We start from the raw sequence: 22,933 nt of genomic DNA, 5'->3' as shown, positions 1-22,933 counted from the left end.
AAGTCATTCAACTAAAGAAAAACCATCTGGAAACTGCAGCTTCACCGCTCAGTAACAGTATACTGCTGCAGTGACAATCATGAACAAAGATAGTAGAACAAAGGAAATAATGCCAGAAGGATACAGCAAGAAACTGCCCAATGCTACCACTCAAAAACAGATAATCAGGGGCCAAGATCTACCAAATCATCCAGGCACTCAGGATGATGTGCTTGAACTTCCTCATGCCCAGATTTACATAGGCAAGGTCCCATATCAAACCTTTGCCAGCTATAAGTAACCCTCCGCGAACCAAGTAACCCATAACTCATACATGCAATTATTGGAGGCACTCACCATTTAACCCAATACCATATTCGTGGGTGACTTCAACTAACCCACTATAAACTGGGATACTTAATGAGCCCAGCCATACAGGGCCACATATTCCTGGACTTTACAAACACAAACACCTTGGACTAGATAGTCCCACTAGGGGTATAAACATACTGGACCTGGTAATGGTAATTACAAACATGGCAGAATGCTGTACACCCCTTAATGCAGTGTCCTCTCTGGTACGTTCAAACCACAAAGCTGTTTCCTCCAAAAAATAATGAAAACTGGGATCCTGTGACATTTAGGAACTTTTCTAAGGCAAACTTCCTAGTGCTACGTGATAACCGGTCATATTTTTTTAAGTAGCCCCAAACCCTGAGAACATAGTTGCTTGTGCAAAACTGTTCACAGAAATCCTACACAATCATGTCAATATGTGCATAGAGACAGTTGTGTCTACCAGATATGTCCAGAATTAACTGCAAAAAAACAAACCACCCTGGAGAAATCCAAACATAAACAGGTTGTACAACAAAATGTCATAGCCAAGACTAGGAAGTGCTATTCCCAGCATGATAAAAATGCTCTCATCAATCTAAAACAATTAAGAGGGCAAATTATGTCTACTAAAATCAAATTCGAGGTAAAGATAGTCTCACAGGCCAAGGACAACCACAAGGCTTTCCTTAGCTATGTCTCCAACCCCAAATACAAAACATAGCAGTGTGCAGAACTAATTGTAAATGGAACCACCTACATGGAGCTGGATAATGCAGAAATCTTCTGGCTGACAAATTCAGCTCCAATCCCCCCCCCACTTCACTTGCCTCTAAGAAATACCATCAAACAATCTCGCAACTATCACCAGGAAGAAAGTCCTGCATGCACTGTCTAAGGCCAAAACACTGCATCAATAGTCCAAGATAATGCCTCATAAATAGCAAGAAATATGACCTATTGGATCCACTGGAGCTACTGTTTAATCACAACCTCCAGATGGGACTTCCAAGATGACTGCACATCAAATAACAGATTAATCTTAGCTCTCACAATGTGAAAACAGAAACTTGGCAGAGAAAGCCAGTGGATTTATATTTCTGAAAAAAACTTCAGTAACTGGCTAGTAAGTGTACTGCATGGAGGCCAGGAAAAAAGAAATGCCGAGGATTTTGAGGAAAATCAGCCACAAAATGCAACGAAAAAAAAACACTGACTGGGAAAAATGTTGTAGCTGTTCAGCAAAAAGCAGTGCAAGCTCCAGACATGACATCCAGTAACCTAGAGGAAAGTATAAAGCAACTGCACACAGAGCTGACTACAATAAATGAAACATTGATGGAGTATATCAAGTCAAATAATAACTGGCAGGAAAAAAATGGAAGAAGCTTTAAAAAGAAATTCAGACCAGGTGATAAACCTGCAAAACTCTAAACAAGAAGAGATGTTTCAAAACATAATAGAATTAGAGGACAGAGCACATAGGGAAAACCTGAGATTTTCTGCTCTACCAGAGAAACTGGCAGAAACAGACTGTATTAATTTTATGAAAGCACAAATAAGCAACTCGACTGGTATTCTACAACAGAAATTGTTAACTGAAAGGGCATACCATGTGTATGTACCAAACTTGGCTATGAGAAAACAACCTAGACTTTTAATAGTAAAGATGAAATACCAGCAGAATGAGTAGATTCTGAAAAAAACTGTTGCAGAATGACAAAAGTGCTAAAAGTGGGAGACAGCAGAGTAACAAGTTTGAGAAAGCAAGCACATGAAAAAGAATACTGACTATTATAAGGACTTTTTAGTAGAAAACAAATGTATGCTTGACAGTTTTGTGTCTGTTTCTCCTTTCTCTCAGAGACAATCTGTTAAAAAGAAATAGCTTGGTAAAATGTTTTCTGAAAGCATTCAAGTGTTTTCCCAGCTGAGAAAGCTATAAAGATTAGACAAAGCCAGACAGCACTTAGTAGAAGCACAGGTTATACCATGCATCTTAGCATGGATAACCTTTCTTTTAAGTTATCTCAAGTCTATCTTGCTGTCAGTTTGGAACATCTGTTCCTATTATGAGGGCAAAACTTCAATATTTGAAGATGCACATAGTTCTGTGTGATGTTATAAAGTTAATAGGTTTTAGTGGCTATTGGGTTTTTTTTTTTTTGAGGTCTTTCAAAAAAAAGTTTTGTAAGATGTGACATAGGCTTAAATGGAGAGGACATGAAATAACAGTATAAAAGATTAACCTGCCAAACAGTATTATACATGCAACACAAAAGCTGAACTAGACACTTAACAAAAACGCTTTTAAACGTAAAAGGTGGGAATAATAACTTTTTAAGAAAATGATGCTTTCTGTAACGTCTTTAAATATCAATGGTCTCACAGATAAATGCAAAAAAGAAAGAGTAGTGACTATATTAAAATGTAGAGTAAAATAGCTATGATACAGGAGACACACTTGGAAAGAAATTAACATGTGAATTTGATAAAGAAAGGTTTTCAGAATGGTTGCTCAGCTCAATATCAGGGGCAAAGGAAACATGAGGAGCTCAAATAGTGATAGAAGAGGATACAAAAGACAACAATGGTAGATTTGTAGTACTAAGGGGCTACTGGCAAGGGAGGAAGATAACACTGGCATGCATTTATATTCCATGGAAAACTGCTACAATGAAGCTTAAGAAAATTCTGGGAGAAATAATTAGCTTTCAACAAGGAATATTACTTATAGGTGGGGAGTGGAATTTGATCTGCAAAGGTGATTTTTGTGTCTGGGAGGCCCAGCAGGGAAAACAGAACAAAGGATGGTAAATTTTTGAAGAAATTAATGAAAACATTTGCATGGAAATGTGAATTCAGTAATAGGAGGTTGGAGTGAATTTACATATCATTCCCCGAGATACAAAAACTTGGCCAGGCTGGACAGAATTTACATTTCACAGTAACATGTGCATTTAACTGAAGGTCTTGATACACACATCCAGTACCTATTTCAGATCATGTGCTAATAACAACTAAAATACACATGGTGATGAAATAAAAATAAAACACTAGTGTCTTCCCACTTATCTGTTGAAAAGAGGAGAATTTAAGGAATAGGTACTGGAAATTATTCAGGAGCTATTGCAGGAGATAGAAATTTCTTATGAAAATATAGCTATGGAGTGCAATAAAATTAAACGAGTTTAAAAATAGGGTAGAAATAAAAGGGAGATATGTTTAAGAAGTAACAAGAATTATTTATAGGGACTGACAAATGTTAAAAGTATTACAAAATAGCGGGAATCCCAAAGAACAAGAGGAGGAGCAACTGCAGGATGCTACACAGAAAATAAGGACTTGCCTCGATAATATGCATACATTTAGAAAAACTGCTTTTGACAACTCTAGAAAAACCTTTAGCACAATGACTCAAGCAACAGAAACTACAAAGGGCTGTTGCCAAGGTTAGGGAGGCTATAACAAGGAAGATAACAAGAGATCCTGTAAGTATTAGAAAGGTTTCAGAAATTCTATGAAAGCCTGTATAAAACAGAGAAATATGGATAAGCCAAGGTTAAAGGTAGATGAGGCTCAACTACTAGCAGTTAGGATAGGAGGAGAGGAGATAAAAATGGTGATGAATAAACAGTCTACAGGAAAGTCCCCATGAATAGATGGCATTCCTATGGAAGTTTGGAAGCTAGGAGGAAAAAAACTGATAAAGATCTGGAAGGTTTTTGAAGCACCAACATCATGGAAGACAGCTGTGGTAGCTGTAATACCTAAAGATGATAAAAATCCATCAGATCCAGCTTCATACAGGCCCATTTTGATACTAAACCATGATCATAAAAAGTGTTTACATCTATAATGGATAAAAGAACGGTAAAAGTGATGCCAGAATTGATAGATATAGATCAATGACTGTTTTTGGAGAGGAGGCAACCATTTGACAACATTAACAGAACATTGATGATCACAGGGAAGCGGAATTATTTGATGAAGAGAAAGCATTTGACAGAGTAAGCTCGGACTTTATGAGCTAGGCAATGGAAGCATTTGCATTCCCTGATAAAATTATAAGGCTGATTACGAGGATATATGATGAATTGGAGGTGAAAATTAAAGTAGGTTGGGTCCTCTGACAATTTCTGCATGAGCAAAGGAACCAGACTGTGGTGTCCTCTCTCCCCTTTACTTGCATTACATTTAGAACCACTGGCAAAGAAAATAAGGGACTCAGAAATTCAAGGATATAATTGGTATGGTAAGTCAAGAAAAGTTGTCTCTATTTGCAGTTATTATTTTATACCGAACAAAACCAGAAAAGGACATTACAGTGTTGTGGAATATTCTGATACAGTTTCAAACCTTTTTGGGATACAAAATTAATGAAGCTAAAAGAAAGGCAATAATTGTAAATTATATACCCACACACAAATTGGTTCAGCAATAGCCGCATTTATGAGGACATGACAAAATTAAGTATTTAGGAATACGGATTAAAAATGATTCTGGTGTGGTAGCCAAGGATATGTGGGAAGAGACTAAACAAAGAATAATACAAAAACTGAGAAAATGGAAGCTATGGCATATGGATAACAACAGTAAGACACAAGCAGTTAAAATGTTTTTAGTCCCTTTAGTCTCATACACAGGTCAGACATATTTTTATCAACCAGACAAGAAGCTGTAGATACCAATTAAGAGCTGAAGGATTTTTTTCTGTGAGGTGAAGATGGCAAGAGTCAAGTGGGATAAATGGATTCTTACAACAAAACAAGGCGGATTGGGATTACCCAATCAGAAGGGGTATTTCACAGCAACACAGGTAAGGCTCCTACACAAAACACAATCTGATGACTATAATTCAAAGTAGAAAGGGATGATGATGAAACAGGGAAGAATCTCAAGAAACAAGGAGATACTGGGATTTTGTATGCAGACCTTTAAGAAGAAGAACAATAATCATACAGATTATTATATTCATAACATACACATTATTATATTCATAACATAGCAGAAAGTATTCTAAGAATTAGGCCAACAAAGGAATGGAAAAAGGAGATTCGACTAAGAGGGATGGCTGCAATTAGGGATACAGACAATAGGCAAGAGGGGGCTGAAATTTATTGGAGAAAAATGGCAAAAGAACCAAGGTATTGTGAGCAAATAACTACAGAGGGAAAAGTAACAGAATGGGAAGACTCCAAAAATGTACTTGGAATGCAGGTTAGAGATTGCCTGCCCTATCAAGGATTGATATCAGAGTACAGGTAAAGAGAAAGAAATGGGGGGGGGGGGTCCTAAACAAAAGACCATCACTGGAAGAGTTTTTAGCAGAATCTAGAACAGAAGCTGCCATTAAAAAAGGAATAGCACAGCATGATAACTAACAGTCAATCAGAGAAGGTTAATAAGGATTGGAACAAGAGAGTGGATAAGCAATTCAAAAAGAAACAAATGGGGGATATATGTATGTCTCCCGAATATGCAACAAAGTCTACAAGATTTAGGATCTTTGCTTGGAAGTATATACACAGGTATTTTTATACCCCAGGTAGACTCCAAAGAAATTTTCTTCATGTAGACAGCAAATCCTGGAGGTGTGATGAGCACCAAAAGAGGTAAATGGGAAAACATTTTCTGGGAGTGTAATGAGTTGGCAGTCTCTAAAGATTACCAGCAGACTGCTTTGTCAGAGATACTGGGTGAGCAAATTGGTGCAACTAAGGTAATTTTTTTTTTAATCTATGATACATAATCAAAATTGCCTAGACATAGTAAGCCCTTGCTGAGTCTAGTTATAATGGCTGCAAAAAAAAAAAAAAAAAACAATTACTAGAAAATGAAATCAAAGTCTAAACCAACTTTATTAGAACGAGGAAATATAGTAACAGAGATAAACAACTAGAACTGGGATCTGTAAAAAAAAAAGGGTAGGAGCAAATTACATAGGAAAAGATGGTAAGTGTGGGAACAATACATGTAGAGGAGGAATGAGGTTTAAAAGAAGGCAGGACATGAATGAGCTATGTAATGTTTGACAATGACTGGACAGATTATAAGTAATGTAAAATGTTTGCAACTACAGTTATATCAATGCAGTTTGCAATGTATAACGTTTGCAACTGAAATTATGTCAATATGGTTTGTTTTCATTTATATAAATAGAAGACTCTGCCTATGTCACATGTGATAATTTAATAAAGATATTTCTTGTTTAAAAAATAAAAAGCAACCTCCAGACAGGCTTTGTTCCATGCAAATGGAGAACTGCAACGGCTATTCCTCTGCACAAGGGCAGGCCATCAACGGACCTCAGGAACTACATACCCAGAAATCTGACTGGTCTCATATGCAAAGCCAGAGAATAAATTATCATGGAAATGATTAATAAGGACATAGAAAATATTCAAACATTGAAAATGATCCAGTTTAGTTTTGTCAAGGGCAGATCAAGTCTATTCAACTTGGTGGACTTCTACGAGATGGTCACCAAGGCAATGGATGAGGGCAAAATAGTACATACTGTCTACCTTGACCTTGTTAAGACATCTGACACAATACACCAATCTGGCACTGTAAAACTTATAGATATCAGCATAAACCCCTGTGTTACACTCCGGATCACAATCTGGCTCTCAGATAGGAACCAGGAAATTAAATAACGATGGGGGAGGCCACCTCCAGAAAGAGAGGCCGGTAACTAGTGGAGTCACTCTCAGAATTCTATGCAGGATCTGCTCCTTTTTGGCATCTACTTTCAGAGGTTGAGGTCAATGTCAAGGGTTTGTGGCTGTCCAATTTTGCAAACATGGAAGCAGTTACAGAATTCTCACAAAACACTAACAATCTACAGGAAGGACTAACACAGACAAATGACTGTTGTCAAAGCCACAGCTTAAAACTCAATGCCAAGAAATGTATAACAGTACTCTTTGCGAAGTTATACATCTAAGGAAATTACCTCATCAATAGCATACCCCCTAAGAGTATGACCAGTAGTCGGGGATTTGGGTATGCATGTAGACAGTAACCTTGCTTTCAACCAACATGTCTAAGGTAGTAAGGAAATCATTCTATGTTGTTCAGCTTACAAACCAAGGGCATGGCATCTAGGTCCAAGGAAGTCATCATTCCACTGTATTTGGCCCCCATCAAGGCCAACATCGAGTAAAACACCCCCCTTTGGTATGTAATTGACCAGACACATTCGGCAACTGGAATGTCCACAGAGGCTCCTCACAAAAAGAACGCAGGGCATAAACTGCATATCCTACATAGAGATGATCCATGCCTCTTATACAAGGCAGCCTTGGATCTCACTATGATGCAGCTTTTGAAAATCTACAAAATGCATAGCAACATAATTACTCGATCTAGAGATCTAAACTTTGCCTGCAACATATATACAGCATACTGGAGGGACAGGTATGTATCACAGAAAATTCCCTTGTCTGGAACAGGCTTTCCATCTACATGAAGCAGAGTTCTTCTCTAACCCTAGTCAATGGAAACCTAGATACGTGGATGAGAAAACGGAAATATATCTCTGGTCTAGCAAGCAGCCTGGTCTCCAATGGACCAAGGCAACCTGCAAATCTTGCCCTAACTATATATACTCCTTAAAAAAATTTATAAGGCACAAACTTGCAGGATGCAAATGAAATGTTTTGCTAGGCTTATAAAGTCTCCAGTGGGGATTAGCCTAGTACACATCTATGAACCTATGCTTTTAAGCAGTAATTTTTAAAACCAACATTTTAACATTTTTCTTCATAGACCTAACTTTCACTATCTTCTGTCCCCACACCACTCCCTTTATAGTGCCTTCAGTGTTTGAATAGCATTTACACTTCCAGATAAATTTAGGTTTTATGGCTCCCAGCAGACTGGGAATATACAATCCAAAATGCAGTCTTAGAAAAGATGAAACCAAAAGCTTAAGACAAACCTCTTTACACTGCTTCAGCACTAATTTTAGATTCTGGAAGCAGGTACCACAGGATACTACAAACTTGCATGAGTATGTCACTGGATTAACATGAACATGGTGGTCCAGAAATATAGGATCAAAACAGCATGAGCTGTTGTGCACCTTGGTGTAATCATCACTCACTGGCACGGTTTATATCTGTGGAATTTCAGAGTATAGGAGCTATTTTACATGTACTGGTTTACTCTTAAATGAAGAAGTTAGTTGGATTTTTCCACTTTTTAATAAAGGCTAAATGAAAAAAAATCCTACACTAAGCAGACTGACAACTGTACAATAATATCTATAAAGAGAATAATCTACTTCTAAATTTGCCAAAAAAATCAAAATGATGTTACCTCTTGTCTTTTAGAAGGGCATGTGAAAGTGATGGTTACAGCAGGAGTATGCTGTCCACAGAAGTCTGGCTTTGGTACACTTCCGGTATCATTCAATGTGTAGGTAAGTACTAGTCTGAAACAGAAATTACAATTATACAGCTAAGTATGGGCTACACAAAAAGGGAAACTATCTGAATTTCTCCCATTTCTTTTTTAATTAGATAAATTCATTACAAAGCACTTCTTTATATGCAGATATTTACTTTTTTCAGTATGTGCTCCAGCCTTTGTGTCAGCAGGGCATGTGCACCACGTAATCCAAGTACAGTTTTGTTCATTCAGAATAAATATGGTCCATGAATGATTACCTTAAATTTCAAATTACTTACATAATAACAATAACAAAGCTGAATCGCCACCTGAGCACTGCAAGCTACAAAACAAGTAATTTAAATTACAGATAATAGGGTAAGGGGACAGATAAAAAAATCAGCTCCGGAATGAACCAAACCCCACCCCGGCATATTTAGCCCCAGAGTACTTTCATCCACAGCCACTCTGATCAGGAAGATCTCTTACACGGCTGAGCATATGAGGACTTTAAAACAACAAACTGTGAGAAAGGAAATGAACTGGATTAAATAGTGCTCTGGCAATGTGAAAAGCTGAATGATATCAGAAATGGAGCATGAGGATCAAAACCCTCAAATCAGAATGACTGTCAGATAAAGAATGTGGTACCTTTTAAATGGAAATGCACAGCAATTGTTTCAACTTGATCAAGATATACACCAAAAACAGAAAATTCATAGTGTAATCAGAAGGAAAAATGGAAGAGATACACTGTAGTATTTTGTTAGCTTGACCACACATGTACATGATAAAATGGAAATTCTGATTAAAGCACAGGCAATGTGATCTATTCTTCGACAAGCTATTCCAGAAAAGAAAAGAGGAGAAAAAAAAAAGAAAAGAAAACAGCTACTGCATAAAATGGGAAATAAAGATGATAGGACATGACATACATGAACTACCTTTTGATTTTTTCCCTAGGTCATTTTTGCCCTAGACCACCAGACATCTATAGTGACCCTAATTCCACCACTTGGGCAGCAGACGAGTTTCCTGAATCACTGTGGAGGTTCATGTGCTATGAAAGCTACCACTATTTGGTTACTTGGTGAAATAAAAGCCTGTCTCCAGGGTGCACATTTGCATTATCACCCCACCACCACCAAGGGATTCTAGCAGTGTGAGTCTTGCTCTACCCCCCCCCCCCAGCTCTATCAACACCTGATCCACTCAACACACTGGTTGTCAGAGCTTTAGTTCTGCATGCCACCAAAGCTCTCAGTTACCCTGCGATTTTAACTTTACAGTGGAAGGGACAGTGAGCAATGCTGAAGAAAGATGCTGATTTTAACCACAGTATGTTTTGGTTTCACAAAGAAAAAGGTGGTTAAAGTCCATACAATAACACCTTAAATTTGCCAGCAGTCATAAAATTGGAGGTAAATATGCTTGAGAAGTAGAGGGAAGAGTCATCAGTTTCAAAGCATGAACAAGAATTAGACATCACTGCTGTGAAAGGCAACAGCAGAGCACGCAGAATTGGTGAGAAAGAGAGAGAGAGTGCTGATCGGGAGAAATACACAATCTCCAAAAAAAAAAAAAAAAAACGGAAAAACATACACTAAACAAAACAAAATGGACTTGCAGTTGAAAGGTACACATGACATAAAAAATGATCAAGGAATTTGACAAAGTAACCTGAGGAATGGAAATAGGGACTTTCAATTCAACAGATAAGAACAAAGAGGGCACAATCAGCTAGGAAGACTCAGACGTCTTTTGTTGAAATAAGGAGGGCTTGAAAAGTTATACAGGATATAACAAGGGAAGAAGTGCAAATAATGCAGCAAGAGGTCCACAGCAGAGCGCAAGAAGAACTGCAGAGTAAAAAGCAAACTGTGATTGCCATTTAGAAAAAAACAGGCTGAAAAGGAGGCGAAAATACAAAAATGTATTTGACTGCCCCATAGTACAAACACCCTCCAGGAAGACCTGACATAAGACTAATAACTTGCACCAGTCATAGTCTGAAACTCCTTCTCAAGAACACACTATAGTATCTTTCTGTAAGACTGAAGCACCTGCAAATTTCTATACTGATAATACAACCCTAAGAGAGGACAGAGTGGTCAGGGATTTCAAAAGGACTCTGATTTTGTGAGTTTGAACAGTTTATGAAAGGTGTTAGACACAAGAAGGATATGGGACCATTTTAAGGTATTGATAAAAGCAATGTAAGCCAGAACTAGAAGTGAAACTTAAGGGAGGGCTGTTAAAGGTAACAAAGGTGTCTGCTGTCTTCATGGTTACTCAATGTAGAGTAAAAGGAACTAACTCCAAAGATTAGAAAGAAGCTGGAGACCCTAAAGACAGAAAAAGGAGAACTGCTGTGATTCCTGATATATGAAAATGACTGCATGTTGATATCATTAAACACAAAGGATACCCTAAAAAGAATTTTCCCGTTTCTGACAATTTTGAGTCAATGCACAGAAAAAGGTGCAATAACAAAAACACAGTACTAATCAGACTAGGCTCAAGGAAAGGAACAGGAACAAAATGGGAAATTAAGGAGGTGGACTACCCGAAATATCTGACTGCATACAAGGGCCCCAGGGGACAACACAGTTAGGGACATTCTTTCACACTGGGGAAGAAAGTACAAGAAATGCTAAAAAGAGGAGCAACAACATATTTCTAGGTTATAGTAATATAAATTAACAGATGATAACCCAGTAGAAACCAGTTGATATTCCCAGAGAAGAAAGAACTGTAGTGTACATAAGAAGAGTTAATAGAGATGGTAAAAAAGGGAAGGGTAGGGAGATGGACATAAATCACATAAGGCTTTGACTACACATCTAATAAAGAAGGAAATATTTGGAAAACCACATCTCCTAACATATGCTCTGACATCTATCATACAGTGAGCAAAGAAAGAAACAAAGGAGGGGAAGTGGGATGACTTATGGGAGAAGATCCTCAGAAAAATGAAAAGATGGGAGACTGTGGAATGGAGGGGACAAGGAGGAAGACTTTTTGGGAAAATAATTGAGGAACAATTTTGGTTAAATCATAAAAAATATCTGGAAAAATTGTGGAATACAAACGAAGAACCATTTGGTAAAACAGATATACACTGGAAAAGTAGTACTTCAGACCTCTGAAGAATTAATAAAATACGAGTTACCAAAAATGAGTGGTTAGCACAGCTACAGGCTTTAATAAACACATGGTAAAGAGGACAATATAAAGAGGGCAGGATGAAAATGTACTTAAATCAGAACGGCTCATTGGGGGATTGGAAGAAGGTGAAAAAAAAAGCAAAGGTGTTGATTCATTTTTGATGACTTGAAATGGAAAGAAAAGGCCTCCAAAAGAGATGGGCAAGGATGGAAAGAAAACCTCAAACAGAAGAGTTAGCAAAGGGTGAGGGTGGTTAGAGAGCCAAAAAGCACACGTCACAGATATTTATTCACATCAAAAGGATGGAGAGGGAGGACAGAAAGACAGCAAATGATGGAGATGCGGGCAAAGGGATGCAAAACTGAAACACATTTACTAGGAGTGTAAATGGGTTCAAGAAATCTTGGAAAAAACATTAAGAATATCAATAATGCTGGACAAAAGCAAGTTTAAGTTAATATGCTGTAAACTTGCACTGTTAGGGTGGGGTAGGTTGCAAAAGTGCACGACCATACTATATGCACAGTTAAGGTGTTTTCTCTTATTTTTGCATAGGTAAATGTCTGGATTAATGCCCTTGGCTTAATCTAAAAGCAAGTGTTTTCTGTAAGGAAGTACACTTCAAAAGTAAGACATGATTATGAATGACATGAGAAGTACTAAGTTTCTCGCATAAGTTATGATATTGGAAGTCAACAGGTGAAGACAGTCGTACTTTCTGTTCTAATGCTTCCATGGAGAAGAGATGTCTGCAGGTACAAGCAATTAATCTTGAGAGCTCTGCTTGCTGGGGTAATGTACAATTTCAAGGTACAAGGGAAGCAATTCAGTAAAAAAAATGTACTACAGATTCAAATGGAGATCACAAGAAACAACTGTATAAAAGATCAGCCTGACAAACATTAATGTGTGTAGGTAACACAAGTTGGAAATGCACATTCAAAAAAGGTGTCATGTACAATAGGCAAGAAAAATAACTACTTATATTAAGATCTATACTATCAGGATTATTCTGGAACATAAATGACTTTACAGGTATAGACAAACGGTAAGAGTAATGAATTATATTAATAAATGCAGACTGTAAATAGCAATGTTGCAGGAGAGACATTTGGAAATAAATGAACATGTGAATTGGATAAATAAAGGATTTCAGGAATAAGAGGCCCAAATGCAGAGTGCTAAAGAAAAAATAAGAGACAATATATACAAGATTACAAAGATCACTTAAGCAACTTTTTTGATAACTCTGGAACACAAAAAATAAACTTTACCACAATGACTTAGGCAACAGAAAGTAATACGGGTTTTCACCCAACTTAGGGTGCCTATAACAAGGAAAAAAACAGAAATCTTGTAGAGATATTGGAAATATTTCAACAATTTTATGAAAATTTCTATAAAGCTGAGAAATGTTGAAATCAAGAAGGAACACAAATGGAAAACTTAAGTATGCTAAATTTAGAGGAAAGTGATGATCAACAATTAATAGTTATGATAGGAGGAGATGAGATCACCAGTTTTGTATATTCAGTCTGAAAGAAAGTCTTCTGGAACAGATGATACTTCTGTAGAAGCTTGGAAGTTAGAAGGAAAGCAAGTGCTAAAGATCTAGAAGGTTTTGTTTAAAATTATTTTAAAAGGAGGGGAAGCACCAGCACCCTAGATTAAAGCTGTGGTGGCTGTAATACTTAAAGACAGAAAGACCCACCAAACCCAGCTTCATACAGACCCATTTCAATTTTAAACCATGATTATTAAGTGTTTGTGTCTGTACTAGTTAAAAGAATGGCAAACGTGTTGCCAAAACTGATAGATATAGATCATGTGGTTTTGTGGACAGAAGACAAACATTTGTCACAGTAATAGAAAAATGGATGATGCAAAGGACAGGAGAATGTAAGAAAGTACCATTGTTGGTGGTGGGTCTTGATGCAGAGAAAGCATTCTGAGTAAGTAGTGGTTTTAGGAGTAGGGCAATGGAAGCATTTGTATTCCCTGATCTAATTAACCTTGTTATTGTCAGGATATACAAGGGACTGGAGGCAAGAATTAAAGTGGGAGGGTTCCTCTCTGATAATTTGTCTGAACATAGGAACCAGGCAGGGGTGTCCCCTTTCCCCTTTAATTGTTTTATATTTACAGTCACTGGCAAAGAAAACAAGGGACAATTAAATTACATAATTGGTATGGTAATCAAGAAAAGTTGGCTTTATTTGCAGACAACATTATTTTGCACTTGATAAATCTGGAAAAGGACATCTCATTGTTGTGGAACATTTTGAGACAGCTTCAAGTTTTTTTGATGAAGATAAAATAAAGGCCATATCCACAAATTATGAATGCACACCTGAACCGGTTCAGCAATACCCATATTTATGGGGACACAATAAGATGATTTATTTAGGAGTATGGCTTAAAAAGGCTTCTGTTATGGCAGCTAAGGATATGTGGGAACAGACTAAAAAAGTAACACAAAAACTGAGAAAATAGAAGCTGTTGTTTATGGATATGGATAGTAAGATGCAAACAGTGAAAAATGTTTAGTCCTTTTGGTTTTATATACATGTCAGGCATATTTTATCAACCAAAAGAGAAGTTGTAGAGAAAAACTAAAAGAGATGAAGGATTTTATCTGAGAAGGGAAGAGGGCAAGTGTCACGTGGGATAATTTGAAAGTGTCACATGGGATAATATAATCCTTTCAATAGGAGTAGATGGTTTAAAATTACCTGATTTAAACGGATATTTTACAGATACACAATCAAAGCTCATAGGCATAACAAAAACAAAGTTAAAATTCAAAGTGAAAAGGGATGATGATGAAATGGGGGGAATTCAAGAATAAGGAGATTGTGGGATTTGGATGCACATCCTTAAGAACAACAGCTGCACAGAGTATTATATTCATAAAGTAGTAGAATGTATTCTAAAAACTAAGTCAACACCAGAAGGTGATTTTGCTGATAGGGATGACTGCAACTAGGAGTACAGAGAATAGACAACAGGAGGCTAAAATTTACTGAAGAAAACTTGCAAACGCACCAAGATACTTGGATTAAATAACTAGAGACAGAAAGGTAATAGATGCCAAGAAGACATTTGGACTGCAAGCTAAAGACTGCTTTCCCTAATAGGTATTGATATCAGAGTACAGGCAAACAGAAAGGGATACGGGAATCCTACATGAAAGACCTGCTCTGGTAGAGGTTTTACTTGAATCTATAACAGAAGCTACTATTAAAAAGTGATAATTAGTGAGGGATATAAAACCCTGCACAATAACGATAGGAATAGACCAAATGCGGTTAGAAAGCATTGGGAAAAAGACTGGACAGGCAATTTACAAGGGAATAATGAGAGGACATATGCATGACATCCCAAGTCTGCAACAAAGTCTAGAAGGTTTAGTATCTTTGATTGGAAGTGTTTGCATAGATATTTTTATACCCCAAGCAAACTCAAAGAGTTTTTCCTCAGGTATATGGCAAATGTTGGGAGGTGTGATGGGGAAGGAAGGGGTAAACCAGGAACGCATGTTTTGGGAGTGTAATGAGTGGGAAGATTTTAAAAATTATCAGCTGTATCACATCTAGACATGGCAAAGCAGTGTTACGTTTAATTCTGTTGACTACAACAAAGCAATTACTAGATAATGGAAATGAAAGTCTAAACCAACTGCATTTAAAGTAATGAACATTGTAACAATGACAAACGAACTGAAAGTGGGATCTTTAGAAAATGGAAAAAGCCAAATGCATACAAACAATTGGAAATTATGGTAACAATACATGCAGAATAATGTTCTGCAGGAGAAGTGAGGTTTAAGGGAAGCAGGAACCCAGCAATTTATGTAATGTTGGACCAAGGGTAGTTATAAAAAAGGTGGTCAGAAAAAGTCACTAGGAACAGAAAGAGGCTTTCAGAAATTAATGGAGAAGAACTTGGGAATGTTGTATATGGGGGGGGGGTGACACCAAAAAAAGGATGCTTGAATGAAAGAAAGAAAAATGTGGAGTCTTTTGGCTATAGAAATCAAGAATATAATAAACATCACTGCAAGAGCAGCATAGTCCCAACAAGAAATGCACAATACATTTTTGAAGATTCCAAGAGGGATGACAAGATCAACAAAGATAAAGGGAGGAGTGGGAAATATGACTGACCACAGGAAAGAAGTCCTGGGATATCACAGAATAAAAGTAATTTAGGCAGTGGTTACATGGAAGTCTTTATTAAGGCATACAAGGCCATCTCAGATCAAGCCTTGATGGAGTTGCTAACAACACTCATACAACCTGCACGCAAGGTTTTAACCTGGTCTGCGACATGCATAGAACTTGTTGGCTGGAAAGATTTATGTCCAAAAGACTCCCCCATCTGTTCAATGGACTCCCTCTCCATGTGAAGCAGAGTACCTCTCTAGCCCTCTTTAAAAGATGACTGGATGGGAAACAGAAAATACACCCCTGGGATACCACCTGTGTCCCTGCTGGACAGGGGATACAAGTGCTGACTTTGAGGGGAACATGGGCGAAATTCTTAGCTAGGATTATAACGGCCACCAGGCCAATAGCCGAATATCATCCTATGAACCTATAAGATGGAAATACAAACTATAATAATCCAAGAGCCATAGAATGGGAAGAAGACAGGATGAAACAATAGGCAAGGAGCATATTAGGAAAGGGGGGAAGTATATAGTAAATAAAAAGGGGAATCAAGAAGGGTCATTGTGTATACTAGACTAGAAAAGTATCATGGCTAACTACTGGTGGAAAACAAGTGCATCATGCATGAATACTGCACATGTATTTAATGACTGGGAATAAATTAATGAAAGCATAACAATCTCAACTATGTCTTTAGGATGGTCAAAATCATATTATAAAATGGACATGTTGTCGAACGTGATATGTCCGAACCCATATCATTGACAATGCAATTGAGATCACATTATGGTAGGTATCAGGAAATCTGCCATTTTCCCCACTGTAGTGCAATCTTGGAGTTGGAATAAATAATTAGCAGCAGTGTGGAAGGTGAAGAAGGGCTTGTTCTCCTGTAAAATCAGTTGTTATGGTGACTGCAGGTGTTGTGTTTGTGTTAATTTTTTTTCCCGACAGACTCCATTGTCAAGGATATGGCTTCAACCATATCATTTTTGACAATGCATCCATTCGATTATTTGATATGGACCCCTTTAGGAAGGCAGACAACAGGAATTGGGATACGTGTGTGCATACCTTTAACATACTGTATGCTCTAAAACGTGTTGTTTAGAAATAAAATATGGCTTTACTACTAGAAGTACAGACAAGAGGCAAGAAAATGTTACGTGGCCTTGTTTGTAAAAGTCACAATAAGAATACTGCTATTCTTGTAAACAGTCGCAATAGTTATCACACAAGAAAAAAGGTACACAGAAATGCAGGAAGAAGGATTGTCGAAATGTGAAAAATAAACAACACATAGTGCAGCAAAGCACTATTACTAAACAGAATTTAAACAGAACCCGAATATATCAATGCTTTAGCTAGCAAAATGTGTAAAAAGGGGGTTCTTTAATTTAGAACAAATGTAATTGTTTAGTATAATTTTAGCATATTGCTATATATTAGATGTCTGTGTGAGGTTATTTTAGTAGTCTTTCCGTACTAAGTTTATTCATACATAATCAGGAGCCAATGCAACAGCCAGAAAGCATATAATTCAAGATACTAATGGTATTTTTGACAGAGTTGTCCACTTATGAAATGGAGTACAACAGAGTTTCCCCAGCAATTAAGAAGCTCTGGTACAAAGCCAATTCTGCATTGATACTGCTCCAAAAAATGTTCAACAATGTCTGAGGCAGTCAGCTAGTAGAGAAAGCAAATCAGTTACACTGTCAAACATTTTCAACAATCACTCTGCTAAGTACTAATGATAATATGTTAATTATTACAGGAAATTAAAAATGACAAAGTGAAGGATGCCCTAAAAGTAAAGGTTCATTGTAAAACAAAGAGGGCTAACAGTTAATAATAAATGATGATTTTTTGGCAAAAGTAGCTGCTGAACAGAAAAAAAAAACACAAAGTTCAGCACATTCGAAGGTGCGAAATTCAAAAAGCTAATGTGATGACCCTCCACTGGACCATTAATCAGGAAGCCTCATGCTGATTGATTGACCTTATGTAAGCGAAAGCTTACAATCTCGAACTGTCAGATCAGCAATTTTTTTCCTAGGGAAAAAAAATCGCTGATCCAAAACACATACACACAACATAAGCACACTAAACAAACAGAAATCCACACACATACACCTAAAATCTGACACCTAACCCTACACTAAACTATGCACACACCACTAACTATCCACTTACCTTAACCCAAACCCTAAGGTCCGTCACTGTCGCACACTGACATCACCCACTCCCTAATCCTAACTCACCTAAACCCACCCTAACCCTCACGTCCACACAATCTCACACATACCTAACCAGAGCCCTAACCCTAACTCACCTAACCCACCCTAACACTCACATCCACACAATTGCACACTTACCTGAATCCGACCCGTAACTTTCCACCACAGCACTGAAAATACAGAAGCAACAAAAGCAGACAACCGAATTCTTTCCCTAGGAAAAAAATTTGATTTTCTGTTGCTTCGATATTTTTAACTTTTGCTAAAATAAGGTTGATCAATCGGTGTTCGCTTGTTTAAGCGTTCACTGATCTAATATAGACCCCCAATCCTCACCACTGGCAACAGTGGGGGAACATTGAGAGGATAACAGGTACATACACATTAGTTCCAGATGCAGCTCTCTGCATCAATTAAAATTTCCCTTAAGAGCACATAGAGACCACAGTCAGTCCGGGGCTGGTTTCTCACTCTTCCTCCAGATCCTCAATAAGACTCCCCACTGGCACAGCTATAGAGTTGAGATCTCAGCTGAGTGACCAATACAAGACCTCCAGCACCCCCTCTGTCCAACCAGTGCTTTGTGTCCCTGTCCAAGTAGCTGACACATACACACACACACACACACACACACACACACACACACACACACACACACACACACACGTGGGAAAGGATGGCACAAGTTTACTAGCTATGACCCCCTTCTGCACAGACTATAAGGTAGTTTCCACTGCCACCAGACATTCCTTATCAGCTACTTTAAGGCCCTTAACAAAGGGTGTCAAATCTTACTGTGTAATATTAATACAAATGTTAGTTTGACCAAGAGCATGGCTATTAGGAGTGGCCCACACAGTGTCACCAAATAAATATGCAAGTACTCTCAAAACTTAAATACCTCTTCACAGATCAGCCACAATGAAAGATTAAATATATTTAATAATAAATAATAAAAGAAAAAGACAATACTAAATATATATTCACAGTGACATCAGAGTTTAAAACAACACTGCAGTATAGGCTCACACAAAGAAAATCATCTAAATTAAGCTTTTCTATATTCCTGACTGCATCTAAGAGAATTACACTGTTCTCTAGTAACTTACTATTACAGCAAGGCAGATGTGTGAATGTTTTTTCTTGTTGTCAGGTCCAAGACAGAATGCTCTGTCTGGGTCTAAATTAAATCATCGAACGCTTAGAAAAGTGAACGATGATTTATCGACTCCATGTAAGCGAAAGCTTACAAACTCGAACGCTTACAACAGCAATTTTTTTCCTTGGGAAAAAAATACACTAAAAACAAAGTGGGGGGCTTTGCCCACCACACCCCCCTACTTAAAAATACCAACTCCGAGATCGCACTACAGTTATGAAAACGGCAAAGTAATTGACGCGGCCAAGCAGTTTCTTTCCCAGGGAAAGAATTTGCTTATATGCCGCTTCGTCATTTTGCCTTTTCGTCTTTTCAAGTTTGACTAAGACACATTCGAAAGAATGCGTCTTCGGTCATCTAATAGAAACCCCTCTGTCTCACTAACAGCCTTCTCAAATTAATATCTAAATTATTACTGCTGGGATAGCTGCAGAATGATGTCATTTTTGGTCATGTGACTTCTAGCAATGGGGGTTTTGGCCTGGGAACTAGAAGCTGGCAACATTTAGCGTCCACCTGTAAAAAATATACAGACAAGGGCTTTTCCTCAAGATCTTTGGCAGATGCTGGAAGTCATAAAACAATTGTATTCCTTCATGCTTCAAAAGTATCAATTAGTTCATTCCAAGGACAGTACAGAAAGCTTCCTGGCACAGACTCTGTCTCTAGCTGCACTGAAAACGTCAGAGGTAGCCTCTTTATTGCATGTACACTTCTGTTCTCTTCCAGTAGGGCACACTGTGGACACATTTTAACTACAGCACTTTTACAAATATCTTTTTAACACACACGTCTGTACAAGCAGTTTGATATACACATGACATACAGTTCTACTATGTTTGTAACACAAGCATCTTGTACAATTCATTTCAATAGTTACCAATGACATATAATTTGCAAAATTTCAGCTAGCTGTGCTGGCAGTATCTCCTTTCGTCACAGCTACAAAAGAAGTAACTAAAAAAAAAATGGCCAACGGCCCCAACTTTAGAAAAATTGATGCCCTTGTTGCAGCTGTCAGCTTGGTACAACTGCCTCATATTAAGGGATAAACTCCTTTTTGGCAGATAAAATGGTTGTGAGAGTTCAAAATGCATTTAATGTTTTAAGTGTTGTTACTGAAGTGAAAAGTCAGGGAAAATGTGACATGGGTTCAAATGGAGATAAGAAAAAGCAAACACATATAGGATAATTTGGTCAGACATGAGTGTGTGCATGTAAGCTAGAAGATGGAAGTGTACATTAAGAAGAATCATTATGAATAATATGCGGGTAATAGCATTTTGTCAGAATGGCTGCCTTTTCAATATAAACATGGAAAGTGTATGGTTGTGCATGTACATAAACAGATATTGAATTACATTAAGTGTAGGGTGCAATTAACAATTATACAAGAAATGCATCCAAATAGAAATGAGCATGTGAATTTGACAAAGAAAGGATTTTGGGATGGAAAATCAACAAGAGTATCACTGACAAAGGAAAAGGGGGCTAATACTACAAGCATTTTTCTCAAGTAGACTGCAAAAGTTGGAAGTGTGATGGGAAGGAGAAAACGGAGAACATTTTTTTTGTTTTTTGCAAATGTAATGACTTGGAAGATTTTTAAATTTTCTTATGGTGCTCAATGATGGAAATGTTACAGGAAGAAATAATTGTAACTAAGGAAAATTTTTGAACTGGGATTTAGGATCTGAATTAACTAGGCAGATTATGGACTTATCACAGTTAATGTTACCAGCAGTCATAAAATGGAAATCAAGAGCTAAACAGACTGTAATCGAAAAGAGAATATTGTAAAGAAGATAAATGAATTGGAGAGGTGGGATCTACAGAAAAGGGAAGGAGCAAATTTCATAGAAATAAATGGAATTTGCAGGAACGACGCATACAGTACTGTTCAGGAGAAAGAGTGAGGTTAAAGGGAAGACAGGCAAATACTGAGCAACATATGCAATGTTGGAGTGAATGAAAAAGATGATATATAAATAATGGACTAAAGTGGTCATTGAAGGAGTTGGCTCAAGGATGTCATATCATGATTCTACCCATTCAGCTGGGCATCTTTAAAGGACATCTACTTTCTTGGGAGCCAGTTTAGCAAGGTGCTTCAAGGATGCTAGAACATCTTCCTTAATATATGGCAACATGAGAGGGATAAACTCATGATTCTCTCACTTCTTTTCTATATAAAGTATTTAGATATTTTGGGGGGAAGCAGTCTGTTGTGGTCTCACAAGCCCCAAAGTCTCATTACAGAAGAGGTCATCTGGGGATGGTACGGAAGGGAGGACTCATGGTACCTACCCATCTCACAAATGGCTTTAGGGTCTTCACACCCCTTGCTTGAGGATGTAAATGAAGGAGCACTCTGTCTCATTCCTGGGAATGGACTCACACAAGGGCAATTATATACCATCATACATTTAGTGTCAGATAACAATAAAACAATATACAAAGGGATGTTCTCTAATGGTGGCATTCAGTGGAAAGAGGTTTATGCCAGGTTTGGGAATGGCTTCAGACCATATACCATGAGAGTGCAGTTACCACATAAATGATTTAAGCTACACAAAGACTCTGGAACATTTATTTGCTGTCTAGGCCTCGAGTCATAACCCGCAGTGCAAGGCAACCCAAAAAAATCAAGTCATGAGTACTGGTGCTGGTCAACTAAGTGGCCCCCACCCATCTCAGACAAATGATGTTGCAGAGCTATGGTTGTGACACCCCTGCACTGGCCCAGTATCAAGGAGCCACAATCCACATCACTAACACCAGTGAGGGACATGCACATTTGGAGGATGAGAAGTACACACACACAGTAAAGTACAATTTCCCTTAAGAGCATACAGAGATCACAGTCAGTCTGGGGCTGCTTTCTCCCTCTCTCTCCAGATCCCCAATAAAACTCCCCACTGGCATAGCTATAGGGTTAAGATCTCAGCCAAGTGATCAATCCAAAACCTCCAGCACTTCATGTCCCTGCCCAAGTAGCTGACACACACACTGAGATTTGCTTTATATACAAACACACAGACACTCCTGGGGAAGGCTAACACAGGTTTACTAACTATGCTCCCTTCTGCCCAGATTATAAGGTAGAAATCACTGCCACCAACCATCCTTACTTATCAGCTACTAAAAGGCCCTTACAGAGGGTGGTCAATTCAACTGTGTAATGTTACTATTATCCAAATGGTATGTGTGTCCAATACTTTAAGGCTATTTAAGAGTGGACTGTACAGTGTTACCAAATACATGCAAGTACCCCAAGAGCTTAAATATCTTTAAATAAAATCAGCCACAATTAAAAGGTTTAAGTATATTTAATAATAAATAAAAGAATAAGACAATACTCAATAACTCAATGCAGTGACAACAAGAGTTTAGAATCACAGAAAATGCTTTAAAACAACATTGCAGGACAGTTTCACATTTATTATTATTTATTTATTTTACATTTGTTGACCAGAAAACAT

At 37.7% G+C, this 22,933-nt stretch overlaps 1 protein-coding gene across 1 annotated transcript in view; it reads right to left on the bottom strand.

The window, feature by feature from the left end:
• The window catches only part of IGF2R (insulin like growth factor 2 receptor), a 2,372,344-nt gene that overhangs the window by 1,968,060 nt on the left and 381,351 nt on the right, over nt 1-22,933 (bottom strand). The window contains exon 7 of the mRNA XM_044074918.1: nt 8,641-8,755. Within this exon, the coding sequence (XP_043930853.1) occupies nt 8,641-8,755 (115 nt within the window). The remainder of the gene's footprint in view (nt 1-8,640; nt 8,756-22,933) is intronic.

The sequence above is a fragment of the Protopterus annectens genome, chromosome 1.part0 (genome assembly GCF_019279795.1).
Source record: "Protopterus annectens isolate FY-2018-M chromosome 1.part0, PAN1.0, whole genome shotgun sequence".
Lineage (NCBI taxonomy): Eukaryota > Metazoa > Chordata > Ceratodontiformes > Protopteridae > Protopterus > Protopterus annectens.
This window is presented reverse-complemented; position numbering and strand designations above follow the sequence as displayed.